Source organism: Aquarana catesbeiana, linkage group LG03 (assembly GCF_042186555.1).
Source record: "Aquarana catesbeiana isolate 2022-GZ linkage group LG03, ASM4218655v1, whole genome shotgun sequence".
Lineage (NCBI taxonomy): Eukaryota > Metazoa > Chordata > Amphibia > Anura > Ranidae > Aquarana > Aquarana catesbeiana.
This window is the reverse complement of record NC_133326.1, coordinates 120,877,724-120,896,315: the sequence shown is the minus strand read 5'-3', so window position 1 is coordinate 120,896,315 and position 18,592 is coordinate 120,877,724. Positions and strand designations below refer to the sequence as shown.

At 43.4% G+C, this 18,592-nt stretch overlaps 1 protein-coding gene across 1 annotated transcript in view; it reads left to right on the top strand.

Moving 5' to 3' along the window:
• The first annotated feature begins 2,827 nt into the window (after positions 1-2,827).
• Positions 2,828-18,592, top strand: part of ARIH1 (ariadne RBR E3 ubiquitin protein ligase 1) — an 82,552-nt gene continuing 66,787 nt past the window's right edge. The window contains exon 1 of the mRNA XM_073619098.1: positions 2,828-4,119. Coding sequence (XP_073475199.1) covers positions 3,829-4,119 — 291 coding nt within the window. The 5' untranslated portion in view covers positions 2,828-3,828. The remainder of the gene's footprint in view (positions 4,120-18,592) is intronic.

The window sequence follows — 18,592 nt, the reverse complement described above, 5'->3', positions numbered from 1 at the left end:
AATCTGATCGATAGCACACAGCTTTCGAGAGTCGATCATGACAGTTCATCTGATATTATCCTAAGGGATAAACACAAAAAATGTTCTCCTAAGATACCAGATCGTACGATTTTCGTTTAACCAGTTCCCAACTGCCCACTGTGGATATACATCAGTACTTTGACCTTAAATACCATTGTTATGGCAGCAAATAGCTGCCATAACTCCGGTATTTTTCTTCACAGCGAGCAGTACACTTTAAGATAAAAGTAGTCTCAGCAGCGGATTTGCTGCAAAATCACTTTTATGGGCAACGGGAGAGGTGCCCACCTCCCGTCACGTCCTGGGCGTCTTCAACGCTTACTGGAGCCATTGGAAGACAATCCAGTCATGTGGCCTGGTGGGCAGGAAGTGGAGTGAGGGCATGATGGCCCCCACTCGACTCTATGCCCTTGGATGACCGGAGCGACGTCAAACATCACTTCCGCCCAACTGCCTTAAAAGGGACAATTTTTTGTATTGGAAAAAAACAACTTTTTGTTTTTTCTTTTTTTATTGATTTTAATTTTAAATATGAGATCTGAGGCCTAGAATCCAGGATCTATCTCACGCCATGCTGATCTGAGGAACGACATGATGGGAACCTCTTTACCTACCTAATATAATACCTTGTATATCACTAGGTGCATACTATACGATTTGACTATCGGTACCTAGTTCCAATTATATAGGAACTAATGACTATCTTGGTAAACGAGGAGGACCGTTCTGTGGCATTATATGGGTGGCAATGACCATTTGTAGGAGGACCATGCAATGTGTTTCTATTTTGATGTTTTTGACTATTAACCGTGAGTTTTCTTGCTGAAGCTTTTCCTGAAGAAGCGGGTTATCTCCTGCAAAGAGCAAACTGTGTCGAAATTCACTGTGCTCCACCATAGGGCAGCCACCAAGAACCTGTATTCAAGGAGTACTAGATGGTTTTGGTTATGTTTTATGTGCAGTTTTTGTGTGTTTTGTATGTTTTTTGATATGTATAGATGTGCAATTTTTATCATAAAAAAATATTTTTTCATACTTTTTTACAAATATTGGGTACCGTTATAGTCCTTATATTTAGTTTGTTAAGGTCCATTATTTTGTATATCATTGATTAAGATGAGGTACCAGACTTACATGGTCTACCAAATGAGGGTCTCTCTTTGAGGCCTTCCTCCCAATTTCCTATTTTTCATATTGCAACGACTGCCATTTTATTATCTAGGGTGTCTCATAAAAATTTTATATATATATATATATATATATATATATATATATATATATATATATATATATATATATATATATATAATGTTTGGGGATTCTATGCATACTAGCTCATTATGCCTTTGCCTTGCAGTTTTTTTTTTTTTGTTCGTGGGTTTACAACCACTTTAAAGCGGAGTTCCACCCAAAAATGGAACTTCCGCTTTAAGTGACGGTGACCACATTTGGCATGTAATTTTTTTTGGGGGGGAGCGGATACCCTCTTTTTAGAGACATCCAGTTCCCACTTCCTCCCGAGGCTCTGTGGCACTGGAAGGAAGATCACCTTTACCCCCTCCCTCCCTGCAATCTTCTGGGACAGATCACAGATTCCAGATGATTGCCCGGCCAATCACAGCACGGCTTGTGCATGCCTGGCTGTGAAGCTACAGCCGGGCGCCCACAGTAGTGATGCCGGTGCCGCAGAGAGGAGGGGCAGAGGAACGGGGCTTCGTACGCCCGCATCGCTGGACTGTGGGGCAGGTGAGTGTCTGATTATTAAGTCAGCAGCTACACTTTTGGTAGCTGCTGACTTTTAAATGGGTGGAACTCCGCTTTAAGTGGTTAATCGGTACAGTGTTCATCCGAAAGTGCAATACAAATACATGACATCACTTCCCAATTTTTAATCTGTTGTTCAAGAATTTTTGTAACTTTAGTAACCTGTTCATTTTCTACATGATATTAGCATGCAAAAAAAAACAAAAAAAAACGGACGCTCATTTGTCTGATATTGTCATTGTGTGTACCAGGCATAACACCCAACTTTTTGAAATGGGAATGAGGGACACCTATCAGCAAAAGTATGCAGGAACAGGACACACCCCCTGCCACGCCCCCTTAAAGGAGAATTGTACAAAAAAAAAAAAAAAAAGATTGGTTAAACCCACAAGTGCTTTTTTTAACCACTACTATTCCTTTATATTGGCGTTTGGAATTTACAAATGCAGCAATTTAGAAATTGGATGAAAGGTTTAGTACTTTAAAACACTTTTTGATAGATAAGTAGTGCATTTTATACACAACTATATATATTAGATCAAAATGAGCGACAAATGAGGGACAGAGGGACTTTGTTCCAAATCAGGGACAGTCCCTTGAAATTATGGACAGTTGGAAGCTATGCATAACAGTAACACAGGCTGCACTGGCTTCCAACTTTACTCCTCTTTCTGTTCTCCAGAAACACTTTACTTTCTGCCACCTCTAGCATGGCCACTGCCACCTGTGTACCGTCACTGCTTCTAATCCAGACCTGATAAGTTGCTCACTGTACTATCTAAGCACCTTTATAAGGACATGGCTCTTTCATGACCGCGAACCCCGAGTCCTGGCTGTGCACACATTGCCACCTCCAAAATGTCCCCTCGCAGACTCCTCCCACTCCCCCCTAACCCGCTTCCCCCTTCAATGTGGCGCCTCTGCCGGCTTCCTCCTCCAACATGGCGGACCGGCTGCGCCGGAAGCTCCGTGCCGTAGTCGCCCAGGTGGTGATGCGCTAACGTGCCCGTGCGTGACGCTACCGCCCCTTTGTTGGCTCAGCGACGGGAGCTGCTCGGTGTCTCCCTAAGACCGGTACCGGGGGAGGGGGGGTTGTCAGTCCGCTGGGGAGGGGGGAAACCAGTAAGCGCAGAGAACAGCGCGGCCGGAGCTTTCACGGGGTAAAGAACAGCGGCGAAGCCTTCAACTCCTGGGGGGCGCGCTCTGACCTGAACGGGAGCGCGCTCCGAGAAGGGGCGGTGATTCAGGGGCCTGAGGCCTGCCTGGTTCGGACACACCGGAGAGCCCCCCTTCTATGTGCTGAGGAGAGTCCGGGGAGCCGGGTCTCTACACCGGACATAGGAGCAGAGAGGGAGCCCCCGGGTACTACGCTACAGCCTCCCGTACTACTAGACAGGCAGAGCCCGGTGTGGGGGGAGAGGAGGCTCATTCATCCGGGTTCTAGAAGAGACACACTACGCCAGTCCTGACCCCAGCCTCCCATTACATTGTATGTGTATGGGCACACACTACTGACCTAGGGCCCACCCTCCTACCTGGGTCATCCCATCACCCCTCGCCCTCTGCCCCATGGACAGATGCCATGTTACGTAGCTAATCAGTTTTCTTTTTGTTTGTTCGGACTTTTCCGGCGATCGTTTACACGGTGGGAAGGTGACGTCTGCTAATTTGTAACCGTCCCACCTCGACTAGGAAGTCTAAAGTTTTCTTTTTTCATCGCAGCATTCACCGGGTGTAGAATCCTTTTAGAAAACCTTGCAGTGACCTATCTGCCCGGTGTCTAGATATAAAGTTTGTGCTGCCCGAAGGCGCTTTGAGGTGTCCTCCTCTCATTGACATCCCTAGGCCAGTCAGGATCGCTCCTCGGCTAGATTTGCAGTGGTGTGAGCTGTTTTTAGAGCAAAGGTCACCTCCGTTGTTGTCCTTTATGCCGCCTGTGTCCTCCCCTCGGTGACACAGGACTCGCCAACGCACGGCGGCGGGGCTTCTGAATTCATTTGCAGAATCGCCTCGCGTTTCCTATCAGTTTCTCCGACTGGGAACATGGACTCAGACGAAGGGTACAACTACGAATATGACGAAGACGAAGAGTGCAGTGAAGATAGTGCGGCGGATGAGCATGAAGATGAGTTGGAACTTGGAGAAGTAGAACTGGTGGAAGCTGGACTTGGTGGGTCGGAAAGAGCTGGGATATGTGGAGAAGGAGGAGTAGGTGTCCTGGGGCCCGGTCCTGGTGGGGAGGAAGATGATGACTATCGATATGAGGTCCTCACGGCTGAACAGATCCTTCAGCACATGGTGGAGTGCATCCGTGAAGTGAATGAAGTCATCCAGGTATTTTTTTTCTTGACAAACCTGTGTTTTTTATTTTATTTCTATTTATTACAGGTACTTGTATAGCTTCATCAATTTACACAGCGCTTTACATATATTATACATTCACATTAGTCCCTGCTCTCAAGGAGCTTTCAATCTATAAGGAGAAATGTTTTTTTACATCTGTACTCACAGGTTTATCAAGTACCATCGTAATACCCGCTTACAGCCGCATACTGTCATTCACGAGCTTGGGGTGGCTGTAATGAGCACCTGCACAAAAACCTTTCCAACTGTTATGTTGTGTGGCCGTAGGCAGCCATGTGTAAAGGATATCGTTTTTTGTTTTTTTTTTTAAATAATAAACCTGTTATACTTTACTCTGTGCAGTGGTTTTCCACAGAGCAGCCCCGATCCTCCTCCTTCCCTGATTCCCTGCCTGCACTGCTGGCCCCTCCCTCCTGCCAGGTGCCCCCAGAGCAAGCATCTTACAATAGGGGCACCCAGGGAGACACGCTCCTGAGCTGCTACTCTGTGTGTCCATTCACACACAGAGGCCCGGCCTCGCCCCTTCTCTCCTCATTGGTTGTAATTGTCAGTCTTTCTTAGCCAAAGAGGATGGAGAGTTCCTAAAGTGCCTTGGCTCTCATGCACATCGCTGGATTGAGAGGTGACTCAGTTAAGTATTTGGGGAGGCATGCTGCACAGAGGTTTTTACCTTCATGCATAGAATTCATGAAGGTAAAAAAATCTTGAGGCTTTAGAACCACTTTAAGCCGTAGTCTGCATGCCAGCATTGCTTATGCATCCACTTCTATGGGCTGCCTGCGGCTCTGTAAGGAGCACCGGCTTAAAGCTGATTTTCATGATTTCTGTCGCTTTAAAACGAAGTTCCACCCAAAAGTGTAACTTCCGCTTTAAGCACGCCCCCCCCCCCCCCACATAAATTTTTTTTTTTTGAGGGGGAGTGGGTGACTACTTTAGAGAGGGACTTCCTGTCCCACTTCCTTCTTCTGCCCATGGGCCGCCTAGGCGACTCCCCCTCTCCCCTAGGCGGTCCCTCCCTCTCGGCAATCTTCTGGGACACGGGACAGGTCCCAGAAGATTGCCTGTCCACTGGGAGAGCGCAGTGTACGGCCGGGTGCACACAGTTCCGATGGATGCGCCAGGGAGAGGAGCGGGGCTTCGTGTGGCCGCATCGCTGGACCGTGGAACAGGTGAGTGTCTGTTTATTAAAAGTCAGCAGCTAAACTTTTTGTAGCTGACTTTTAATAGAAAAAAAAAGCCTGGAACTCCATTTTAAGTACTGTGTTTGGACCCAGCTTGTCCAAATAAACTATTTACTTCACTTAGTGCCATACTGGCTTTAAGCACTGTCAGTAGCTTTAGCTACATTCAGTACACACCGCTGGGTTCCAGCTGTGAAACCGAGACTTCCCGTCTTACACCCGGAACAAAATTGAGGTGGTATGAGTGGTGCTCAGCCATTCACAGGTAGCTTTGAATTAATACAAAGCTTCCTCTGGCTTAAGCGGAGAGCGTGATTTCACTCAGAAGAAGCTTTGTATTTATTTACAGAATGCAAAGCGGTCTCTGAAAGGCCGAGCACCTCAGACCTACTCTATTTTGCTCTGGGTGTGAGATGGGAAGACTGTCACACATCTGGAACCCAGCACCGTGTACTTCATGTAGCTGAAGCTAAATGCAGTACATACAGCTTTTAGAGCCAGTGCTTGGTGAACGAAAATTGTTCTTTTGGACCAGATTGGTCCAAACAAACTATTTAACTGCTTCCCGTCTGCCGTATACTGAAATGACGGATGGGCGCACTCTTGTTCTGGGAGGACGCCATGACGTCCCTCCATTCTTGCTGCGCATGTGTTTCCGCAGGGGTGCATGGTGATCAGTGGTGCGTTGTCCCTCCGACACAGCCCATCACAGTAGAATGCCTATGACGTAGGCTTTTTACCATGTGATCAGCTGTGTCCAATCACAGCGTAAACAGGAAATGCTGGTTATCGGCATTCCTCTCCTCATGCTAACCGCACGTGAGGGGAGCCAGTAAGAGTCATTCCTCAGCGGGGACATCTGCACTGACAATTGGAGTAAAGATCATCAGTGATACCCATTAGTGCCCATAAGTGCTGCCTATTGCCCGTCAGTGCAGCCTCATCAGTTCACACCAGTGAAGGAGCAAAGTTATTTATTTACAAAATTTTGTAGCAAAATTTTTGTTTAGCAAAAAATAAAAAAAATCCAGTGATGATTAAATGTCTCCAAAAGAAAGCTCTGTCAAAAATAAATAAATAAAAATTTGTTTTGGATACATGATTGCACAATTGTCATTCAAAGTGTGACGGCACCAAAAGTATAAAATTGGCCCTGGGCAGGAAGGGAGTGAAAGTGCCCTGTAGGCAAGCAGTTAAAGTGACAGAAAACATGGAGATCAGCTTTAAAGCGGGGTTCCACTCTCTCCGATTCATTTTTTTTTTTTTTGGCCAAATGACAATGATTATGATATATCCATAGGGAACTCACTTGTTCCGTTTTTAAAGCGGAGTTCCACCCAAATTTTGAACAATATCTGTATGTATTCTCTTCCTTGCCTAGATGCTGACATGCCGTTTAAAAAAATTTAAATCGCCGTAATTACCTTTTATTTTTCTATTCTTCTTTGCACTTCCTGGTTCTCCTCCCGTGGGAGTAGGCGTGTTTCTAGCCTCTCCCAGACTCCTGGGAGCTAGTCTCAGGCTTCCCAGGATGCCACTGAGCATGTGCGGGAACGAGCGGTGAATGCTGGGAGCACAGCATTCACCACATCCAGGAAATAAATGCTTGTGGGCTTCAAATGCCCACAATGAAGATGGAAACCGCCTGCAGTGAATAATATAAGTTATTCTTTCCGACGAAATCTGACACAGGCGGACATATTACACACAATATGTGAGTATGTAATGCTGAGAAGAAAAGTTTGTGAATGAACTAAAAAAAAAAAAAAAACGATAGGTGGACCCCCGCTTTAAGTGACATTGCTGTCGGTTTTCGCCTAATAAACTTAGATAATCAAATCTACACGGTTGTCATCTTGCCTGTGGGCATGTGAAGCCCACAGGCATCCTCTTCCGGGATACGGTGCTGCTGATCGACCAGCATGCACCGCCCGTTCTTTTCCTGATCTTGCGCATTAGACAGAAATCGGAGCGCCGTCAATAGCTCCGGTTGCCATCACAACGAGCAGCGTCGTAGGAGGTCCCGCCCCGTTGTGATGGCAACGGAGATTAACAAAGCGCCCTACGAACGTGCCTGTCGTAATGACGTCACTTCCACTACGGAAATCTCGAGATGACTGTTGTAACAGGCCGCCACACTGACTCCTGGGAACAATGACACAAGCTCCCAGGAGCCAGTGCGGCTAAGAGGAAGTGACTAATTAGCCGCTCAAAACACGCCCCTGACCGCAGCCTGTGCTTCCTGTAAGAAACAAAGAGATTGTCTACAAGAAAGGTACAGCCTGAAAAAAAAAAGTGCCGTTTTGTCATTAAGACATTGCGGTAATCAGCTGCAGCTAGTGTAGAAAAATCGAGTGGAGCTCCGCTTTAAGTGAGTTTAACGTTTGTGAGTTAAAATGAGCCCTAAAACTCTTTACAAATATAAAATATAAATATAATGTAGTGCACAGTTATGGCATTCAGTTAAGGCAAGCAAAATGATTTAGAACGTTTAGTTTCAGACTAACTTTTTTTTTTTTTTTTTGAATAACATGCGTTGAACTGAACCTTTTATATGGTATGAACAAGCAGATTTAGTTTCTGACTCATGTCAGGCGTGTTTGTTTAACATTAGTAATATGTGGTCATTTACCAAGAGGTATAAACAGCTCTCTGTCCAGTAGAGGGCAGTGATTGCTTACACCAATGTGTGTGTGTAATATAAATATAGATATGTTATTGTCTTCCCGTCATAACCCATCTTTTGGGTTCCTCTCAAGGGTTTTATGTTCCTTTTTTGGAGTATTGTCCGGTTATACATTTTGTTTGCCAGTGAGGCCCGCCGTGAACTGGACAGTTACAAGTAGGTGTCAGGGATCATGTGAATTCCTTACAATGCAGAAGTTTTAAAGAGGACCTGACATATTGGTAGTAACCACTTTCAAGGGAAGCCACCTTGTGGTGTTGGTCTTCACATACATCTCTGTGGAACTTGCTAGAATCCCATGTTGTAGAAGGGTCTTCAAATTCTGAAAAAAAGCTTTCCATAAACCCATTGATTTCTTTAGTTCAGCCTGCAGGTTTAACAGAAGGGATCAAACAGAATCCACCATTCAGTGCAGATAGAGGAATCTCCCATTGCAGATATATTTTGGCAGCTGGTGTCACTGGCTGTCTGAATACCTGAAAAGTGCCTGCATCTGATTAGATGTTCGTCTGAAAGTTTTCCTCCCATGCACTTTGATTTTTCAGTTGAAGGATGTCTGTTGTAGTGGTATCAACAGGGTTTTCCACTGTCCAAATTTTGCCTAATTTATCAGGAACCAGCCAATGTGCTGCATATGGCCAGCTTAAAGAGGAGCTCTAGTCTGGGCAAAAAAAATTAAGTCAGCAGCTATAAATACAGTAGCTGCTAACTTTTAATGTAAGGACACTTGACTGTCTACAGATCCAGCTCCGGCACCCCGAGCTGATCCGTCAGTAGGCTTCAGGTGCAGGTGTCGGCATCTTCACGAAGGGAAACCAGCTGTGAAGCCTTCAGGCTTCACAGCCGGTTTCCTACCGCGCATGCTCGAGTTGCACTTTCTGAATGGTCTCATAGTCTTCTAGGACCTGTGTGTGTCACAGAAAGCAGCGGGGGGAAGGAGGAGGGGCCAGAAATACTCAGAGATCGCCGCTGCGATCTTACCCAAAAGTGGGAGTGGGTACCTGTCAAAACCAGGTACTTGCTCCCCCCCAAAAAAGTGCCAAATATGGCAGTGGAGGGGGGCAAGGTCTCCGCATTAAGTAGCGCCTCCTGATGTAAAGTCTGGGCCTAGAATCCTAGGGCCTCCACAGGGATAACAGTATCCATTTGAAAAACACATGTACTTGCAGGCACCCCAATTTTGCTTTTGCTTGAAAACAGTAGGTAACAACATTCGGACCTAGGAGAACCATCATTAGATTAGTAACTTATTTGTAAAAAAAAAAAAAATCTGGAGTTTGTTTAGAAAAGCTTTATTTAGTAGTAAAGACATGGCTGTTTAGATGTTGCCTGTAAGTTAATGACATTCTATTTGCCTAAGCATAAATAATTGGCATATTTGTTTTTTTTTTTTTTTTTTATAAACTACTATGTTCACCATTTTTCATTTTTTTTTTATTTTTGTATCCCAGTGCTGCTGATCATCAGCAGTAGCAGGTCTTTGCTCAGAGGGTTTTTCTAATGGTGACAACAGCGAACAATGTGCCTGCGCAATGTTTGTTGGCATGGCTGTTTATTGTCTCTACCAGAGGCCTATGTGATAGGGTGCCAATGCAAGAAGAGCATTTGGGAGATGGGGGAATAATAGCTTTTACCCCATAAAAGGAAGTTCCTGAACAAGGACCTTCATGGCTGGATTACCAGGTATTTTAATAAAAACTGCAGATTTTAACAGATTGAAATTACTTTTGAAATTGCATTACCATGTTGTGAAGAGATTTTGATTGGCTTGACTTTTTCTTTAAAGCTTAAAAGATAAGTTCATCTTTGGGACATGTTACATGTTCCACCTCTATTTAGGGTGGAGCATGTAACATATTCCAGCTCCTGCCTCCTCGCCTCCCTGTGACAGCAAGCTGGGAATCTTCTCCCCACACCCGCTGTAAGAATTTAAAAACAGCGCAATCGTGAGGGGCTCGCCCAGCCATGCCAATTCATTCAGATTTCTGTAAATGAATGAACCATATCTATTGTTGACCTCCATGGCCAACAGCTTGTAGTTGTCAATGGGGTGCTGGTAAACGCTCTCGTAGTCCATTGGTTCTTCCTGCCATTCAGTAACTTCCTGCTCGTATTGGAGGTACGGGCAGTGTACTGAGGGTCTGCAGGATCCAGGCATTGCACCTGCGATATGATGGTGGATGCAATACCTTACATGCTGCAGAGTAAAAAAAAAAAAAAAAATGCATATTTTTTTTACCTGCAAAAAGATGTGCATTCATTTTTTTATTAGAGGTTAACTTGCCCTTTAAATCCAAGAATATTTCCTCTCCGCAATATGTATTCTATCATTAAAGTGTTAGCACTTTCAATTTTGTTTTTTTTTTTTTTGGCTTCTTGTACCATATACACCTTTCAAAAGTACCTGTGACATCATAACTTTCTTCAAGCACTGTTTTCAGGTTTAGGGTGTGTGGAGGCAGTTCCTGTGTCCTGCCCACATAATTTCCTAAAACTACATATCCCATGATGCTTTGGGACAAGTTACAGGGTGGTTCTGGACGTTATTGTAGGCAGTGAAAGAGGAGTAATGCAATCTTTTATCAGCGCCCGCAACCCATAGTACACCAACGCTGTTCCATAAAATATTGTTGTTTCTGAGAGCAGGTTCATTGTAATGGAAGCTTGCAGAGGGAGAATGTACAGGTAAGTCTTCTAAAGTAGGCAGGATTGTATGGCAATTGCAATCCATTCTACCCCACCATTATAACATATTGATATCACGTCTTGTAGACTAAACCAACATGGTTTCAGACAGGAAGTGGCTGGCGCTTAATGACACACAACTTGGGGGAAAAAAGGGCATTCGCCAGTAGGAGAAAGTATTTTCTTTTTTTCCCTGTTGCTCAAAGGGCTGGTGGCATGGGGGGAATATGGACAACAGGGCAGACTTTAGGAAGTAATTAAGCATTCATACTTTTATCTACAAAGAGGGAGCCCTGCTTTAATAAAATATATTGGTATTTTACAGTTAGGCTTAATATACATGAGACGTTTTTAAAACCTCCCCTGAACGATTTAACTTGACAGATAGTAGACAATGTTTAAAAACGTCAGTTTTGCCGCCTTTACATGCCGTTGCGTTTGTGTTTTGGAGCGTTTAAAAAAAGCCTGTAAACGAAAATGTGGCTAAACGCGAGTTACCGCGTTTATACGTGTTTATAAGCTGTTGCAGGCATTTGGCGTTTCAAATGCCTCTGAACATCCGTCCTGAATGCATTTTTTTGTTTTCCAAAAAATGCTTCAAAAACTAAACTGCCTAGAAAGGACTATAAACGACCCTGTGCACATGTACTGATAAGATGAGCATTAAGAGGCAGCTGAAAAAAAAACGCCCAACTGCTCCTAAACGTCCGTTTACCAGCAGCAGTGTACATGAAGCCTTAAAATGGAACTAAATTCTGCAAATAAAAAAGGGGAAAAAAAACCTAGGCGGTTGTGTTTTGGCAAAGGTATGCAAGCTCCCTTCTGCCAGAAATCTTCTTCCCCTGTCTCCTAGCTTTTTTATTTTTTCACTGCCTGAGGTTGTTGTCTTGCAGTGTGCACTCCTGGCTCATTCACACCTCCGTTTTTTTGTGGCATGCTAGCCTCAAAGTGAAAGTGAAGAGGTTATTCGCGATACGAAAATTTTCGTACGTCAGAAGTGACGTAATGGGGGTTATTTACGAAAGGCAAAGCCACTTTGCACTGCAAGTGCACTTGGAAGTGCAGTCGCTCTAAATCTAAGGGATAGATCTGAAATGAGTGGAAGCTCTGCTGATTTTATCATCCAATCTTGTGCAAGCTAAAATGCTGTTTTATATTTTTCTTGCATGTCCCCCTCAGATCTACAGCGACTGCACTTCCAAGTGCACTTTCAGTGCAATTTCACTTGCAGTGCAAAGTGGATTTTCCTTTAGAAAATAACCCCCAATGTGTTGAATAGTTTTGTATGTATTCTTTCGTTTCTGAGCATGCGTAGTCTTGCTCTTACGATTTTTATCGTACGAAAACCGTACTAGTGTAACAAAATCAGACGTTGAGTTCACAACCAACAAAAATGTTATAGTCTGCACATCCAGCTTTTGTCTGTCGAAAAAAGCAAAATTGGCTGTCAAACACCATACTAACAATCTGAAAATCGTCAGACAGCTTGCCGTACAAACTTTTACATCCGATTTTCGCATTATGTATATGGGCTTTTAGAGGAGGGATGCAAACTGGAAGAAGCAGTGATTAGGAGAGTAGCGGTGAGGTAGGAAAGTCTGCTATAATGGGGCACATTTTGGCAAGAGTCCCGCAGACTTGGTATGTATAAATGTATTTAAAGCGTAAATGTTTGTTAGAATGCAGTTCTTTAGATTTTTTTTTTTTTTTTTTAAAGTAGTGTGGTAGCTGGTTCACTCAGTGCTTGGGTCCTCGGTGCTTGGCTTAAGGATGAACTTTATTGGGGAATTAGTTAGGTACCAATAAGGTACCTCCTAAATGATGTGTGTCCCACAAGGGGCTGTTTTTTTCTTGAAAAATGTAACTTGCATGCAGCCTTTGGTGATGTCTCCGCTGAAGTTCCAGGAGAGAAACTGACAATCGGGACTGGAGAAACACAGTCACGGTGGGTGACTCATAAGGCAGCTACTCCAATCAGAAAATGTCTTATATTCTTTTCAAATAACACAAAGTGTTTTGTGATTGGACAAGGGGTGTATAATTGTCACAATTTCCCCTTCTCCAATCACAAAGCAATGGCCTTGTGTTTTCTGAAAATATCCATGCTACTCAAACCAGGAATGTTTTGGGTTAAAACGGAGTTCCACCCAAAAGTGGAACTTCCGCTCATTTGTCTCCTCTCCCCCTCCGGTGCCACAATTGGCAGCTTTCGGGGGGGAGGGGGGACAGGATACCTTTCTTTGACAGGTATCCTGTTCCCACTTCCGTGAGTCTGCGCCACGGCCCATGACATCACCGCGGGGCTCCCTCCTCCTCCCCCTGTTGCCGGGCCAGTAGGAGAGAGGAGCGGGGCCTAGCGCATGTGCAGTAGGGTTCCCGGCGTCAAGCCGCAAGGCCACGCTCCCAGGTTCCCTTACCTGCAATGGCAGCATCAGCACCCGACAGCTAATGGAAACATCAGCTGCGGTGCCGACAACGCTGAACTCCAGGACAGGTAAGTGTCCCATTATTAAAAGCCAGCAGCTGCAGTATGTATAGCTGCTGGCTTTTACGTTTTGTTGTTGGGCAGACCTCTTTAGGTTCAGCTTTACCTCTACCTTTGCACTATCTGCATGGAGTTTATATGTTATACCCCTGTGTTTAAATGGGTTGTGAGTGTTTACTTGCACAAATAAGCATACAGGTAAGCAAATAGCTATCTTACTATTTGCCATAGGTCTTGTTCACATGAACATCAGCTTTCCAAAGAGCAGTGTGTGCAGCACATTTTTGAAAAGCATTTGCAAAGCTGTTTGGCCTCTGTCAACAGGCCTTGAGCTAGTATTGATGACATCAGTTTTAGATGCTTTTGTAATCATTCAGAATTCAGGCTTCATGCACACCAGTGTTTTTTTTGTTTTGTTCCTAGTGTGCATGGAGCTTCAATGATAGGCACATCTTACCTGCAGTTGACCTCCTTCCTATCTGTATTTCACCTGCTTCAAGCGACTTGTGTGAAAAGGCAAAACTTGTATAATGTGGACAAAAGTCCATGGACACAGGTGCATTGACATGCTTGGAGCAGTTTGTTGATGCTGTTGATGTACCCTTAAGTTCCAGTTTTGGAATGTTAAACACGTAAGGAAAGTGCCGACTTTTGCATCTGAACCTGGAAATGCAAAAAATGATTGTAGCTTACAATTTTAGATTTGTTAGCTGATGGCCTTTTTTTTTTCCCAGACTAGGAACATTTGCAACCAATACTGAAAATACCTGCTCTTGCCAGAAATGCGTTATCTCTTTCTGTGAGCCTAAAGTGGGATGAGGAAATAATGGCTAAATACAAGAGGCATATTATTACTTGAATGTTGGTGTGCTTTGTGTATTCCATATCGGTACAGTAATCCAGTGTGAATTGATATGCGCAGAAGCTTTCCATAATAAAGACTAGTCACTGCTGCTCTCCCTCCTTTGCAGGGTGACTGGCCTTGTACACACTCTCTCCTGTAGTTTTCTGCAGGCGGCCTGTAATGGGTGGAGCTGCTGGGTCTTTCCCACAGATTTGCTTTCTGCACATGTACAGCACAGTGATGTTACTGCTACTTGTACAAGGTAGCATCTGGGATTGTAAATTAATTTGGTGCTCACAAACTGAATTCATATCCTTGGTGGCTTTTAATTAAGGAATTTATTCAGATACGTTTTTTGTTTTTTTTTAAACCAGATTTGGAGCTGGTGGATGACAGTAATGATGTTATGCTGTGGACTAATATAATTGATTGTTTTTAAAGCGTGAAATTAGGGGTAGAAATGAAATTGGCCTTAAGTACTATTAAAGGCCAAGTCTCAGCTTTATCGGTCTTATTTCAAAGACCACTTGCTATTCATTCTTTAGTCCGGGGCTTTATACAAGGGGTGACGCGGCTTAATCTGCCCGTCAAACCTCCCTTGAACCCTTGGGACTTACACTTAGTTTTGTCTGTGTTACAGAAACAGCCATTTGAACCAATATAACAGATTCCCCTAGTCCTGCTGACAAGGAAGTTGGTATTTTTGGTTGCTATTTTCTCAGCAAGGAGGGTTTCAGAATTGGCTGCTCTTTCTTGTAAAGAGCCATATTTGATTTTTCATGAGGACAGAGTGGTGTTACGTCTTTGTCCAGGTTTTTTGCCAAAAGTAATTTCAGGTTTTCACCTGAACCAAGATATTGTCCTGCCATCGTTTTTTCCAAAACCATGTTCCAGGGAAGAAAGATCACTACATTTTCTTGAGATGGTGAGAGCAGTGAAAATCTATTTAAGGAAAACTGCTCAGATTCGTAAGACTGATGTCTTATTTATTCTGCCGGAGGGTCCTAAGAAAGGACAGGCAACGTCGAAATCCACTGTCGCTAAGTGGATTCGACAAGTGATAATCCAAACTTATGACTTAAGGGGTAAGATTCCCCCGTTTTCAAGTTAAGGCGCACTCTACCAGGTCGGTTAGTGCTTCTTGGGCATTGCGTCACCAGGCCTCCATGGCTCAGATCTGTAAGGCCGCAACTTGGTCTTCAGTGCATACATTCACAAAATGTTATCAGGTGGATGTAAGGAGTTATGAGAATATCATCTTCGGGTGCAGTGTGCTGCAAGCAGCAGTATAGATCCTCAAGTCTGGATGTACCCTGCGGGTTGTTTTCTCCCACCCCTTATGTGGCATTGCTGTGGGATATCCCATTAAGTAATTACTTAAGGCTCTGTGTCCCATGATGTACGATAAAGAAAATAGGATTTTTATTACAGCTTACCTGTAAAATCCTTTTCTTGGAGTACATCATGGGACACAGAGGTCCCTCCCCTCTTTTTTGGGATACAAGTATATTGCTTTGCTACAAAAACTGATGTGCTCCTGGAAGGAGGAGGGGTTATATAGGGAGTGAACTTCCTTTGATTGGGTTTAGCAGTGTCAACACCTGAAGGTGGCCTATAACCCATTAAGTAATTAAGGCTCTGTGTCCCATGATGTACTCCAAGAAAAGGATTTTACAGGTAAGCTGTAATAAAAATCCTATTTTTGGTTAAGTTGGCAGATAGCATGTCTAATTTTATTTGTTTTCTTTTTTTAAGCACAATAAAAAAATTGTGTAGAATAATACTTTGCTATGTCTTTTACTTCAAATGACCGTTTGGGAGTAGCCAGTTAAATTTTAAAAAATACAAAAATTAACAAGGGACACAAACATAGTTGTATCTTTGATCTTAAAAACTAGGGGATAATGGTGTTGTGTTAAAGCTGAGGTCCACTGACGTTTTTTTTCCAAACATTAACACCATCACATATTGACAATGGCACACTCACTGTTTTTGTGAATTACCTCCCCCGATGTCCGGTTTCGTTGTAAAGAAGTTATAAAAAATGTGGACGGCCGTTTTCATCTTGCTTGTGGGCATTTGAAGCCCACAAGCATTAACTTCCTGGTTCCAGTGATGCTGAGCTATCAGCATTCCTTGCTGGTTCCCGCGCATGCTCAGTTGTAACGGCGTGGAGTGCCGTAAACTTCCTGGTTGCCATCATGACGGGCGGCGTTGTAGGAAGTTCATCTTTCCAAATCCTGCGAGAACTCGCGGCGGGCCTCCGCAATGACTCCTGGGAACAATGACACGAGCTCCCAGGAGACAGTGCGGCGCACAGGACATTACGTATATGCCCGCAAAATACCCGCCCATAGCCGCAGGGGTGATTTACCGGAAACAAAGATGAAAAGCAGAAATACACAGGTACACTTAATTAAAAAAAAAAAAAAAAAAAGTTCAGTTTTAAGAATAAGTACATTTTATGCAATTTGATTGAGCCAAGCTTATAAAATTGGGTGGATCTCCGCTTTAACTTGCCCAAATAAAAAAAAAAAAAAAAGCATATTCTTGATATCACTAGAAAAAAAAAAAAACTATGAAAATTTGTTTGCAAAAACTCCATCAGTATCACTAGCAAAGCAGCTTTTATCCCATTAAAGAAGAAGAGAATATGCACTGCATTTCGAGATTTCATAATTTGCCAAGTCACAAATGTTAATTCTCCATTATGAATGCTAGTTTACATGACCAACCGCTTCTGGCTCGTCCTTGCTTCCGAGCATGCGTGTTTGTACTTTGGACTTTTGCCTGACGGACTTGTGTACACACGCTCGGAAAATCCGACAACACACATTTGTCCGCGGAAAATTTGAAAACCTGCCATCCAACATTTGTCCACGGAAATTCGGCCAACAATTGTCCGACGGAGCGAACACACAGTTGGATTTTCTGCCAGCAGCCTGTCATCACACATTTCCCCTCCGAAAATCTGATTGTGTGTATGAGGCTTGAGTGGGCAGCTGTGTTGTGCGGAGGACTTTTCCTGACATCACGCCCATAGACCATCTCTGGACATGAAGACATCGGGAACAGTCCACTGCTGGATGTGGGGGAGCACCGTTTTCCAAATGATAGAGTGAGTATAGGCTCTGTAATCGCCCCTAGACAATATAAGCAGTCAACCGATGAAGTGCAGAGTTGGACTTTAAAGCCAAACTTCAGCCAAAATTGGATAACAATGCATAGTCCTTCTTTTTTTTTTTTTTTTTTTCTTTAAATGGCAAACCAGCTTTTTCTGCAATGTACTGTATAATAAATATATATATTTGTCACGTATAAAGCACCATCACCTAAACAACTTAGAGTAACTCCACTTTTGTTGAGAGAACCCCCCCCAGGTTATCTGTGTACATTGCATTCAACCTTTGTTGCAGATTCCTACCTTATGTTTTTCTGAAGAAATCCCTGTGAGTGTGTGTCTGTGTCCATGTGAGAAAGTGTATCTAATGGGAGTGGTTTCATATGCATCAACCAGCTGATGCACCTGCAAGGCACTAATGAGGAAAGCCACTGGGCCTGCATCCCTTTAGACGTATTTTCCTATTGACTATCTCACCAAAAATGACATTTGTTGGAGGGGATGCCTAAAATCTGACTTGTATCTTAGTGCAGAATTCTAGGAAAATCGGTGAGCCAGTCACACAAGCAGGAAATATTTCTGGGGGGCGTTGTGTACACTTTCTGTGTACAGAACACCTCTAGGTAGCCATTTTGCATCGCATTTTACAGAAAAGCTGCAGATTGAAAATTACAGTAAGACTTGTATCGTATTTGTATAGGCTATATTATTTTTTCTTTTATTTGCTAGTTTTTATCCCCACAAAAGTAGAGTTGCCCTTTAAGGAAAATTAGAAAAAATTCCCTAAAACTATTATTTGCCTTTAAAACATTCAGGGCTATGCCACCACCTTATCTATTGAGAGAAACTTATTGACACTCTCATTGAGTTTTGCATTCACAGCTAGGACTTAAGTATGATATGATAATATATATATATATATATATATTTTAAAAGCAGCTTTACAATCGCTTTCATAACATGCATGGTGTTGTAAAATGGTCCTCCTTTTTTTAAAAGTTTGTTTGCTTGAAAGGGTCACTTTAAAGTAGAGCTATCTGTACCTTTACAGATATACATGATTACATTACTGATGTGTCACAAATTACTACAGCTATTTTTTTTCAGAAAATCTGTACAAGGCAACAACAATACTTTTTTGGGAAAAATGGCAAATAAAAAAAAATGTAGTACAGGTACTCCTCACTTAACAACCAGGTCGTTAACCGCTTCAATACCAGGCACTTTCGCCCTTTCCTGCCCAGGACAATTTTGAGCTTTCAGTGCTGTCGCACTTTGAATGACAATTGAGAGCCAATCGGCTCTCCCTGTCAGCACAAACCGAGGAATGCAGTTTACCGGCACTTCCTGGTTCTCGCGATGATCAGCTGTGATTGGTCACAGCTGATCACGTGGTAAGAAGCCTCTGTCAGAGGCTTTTTATCACGTTCGGAGATGCGGC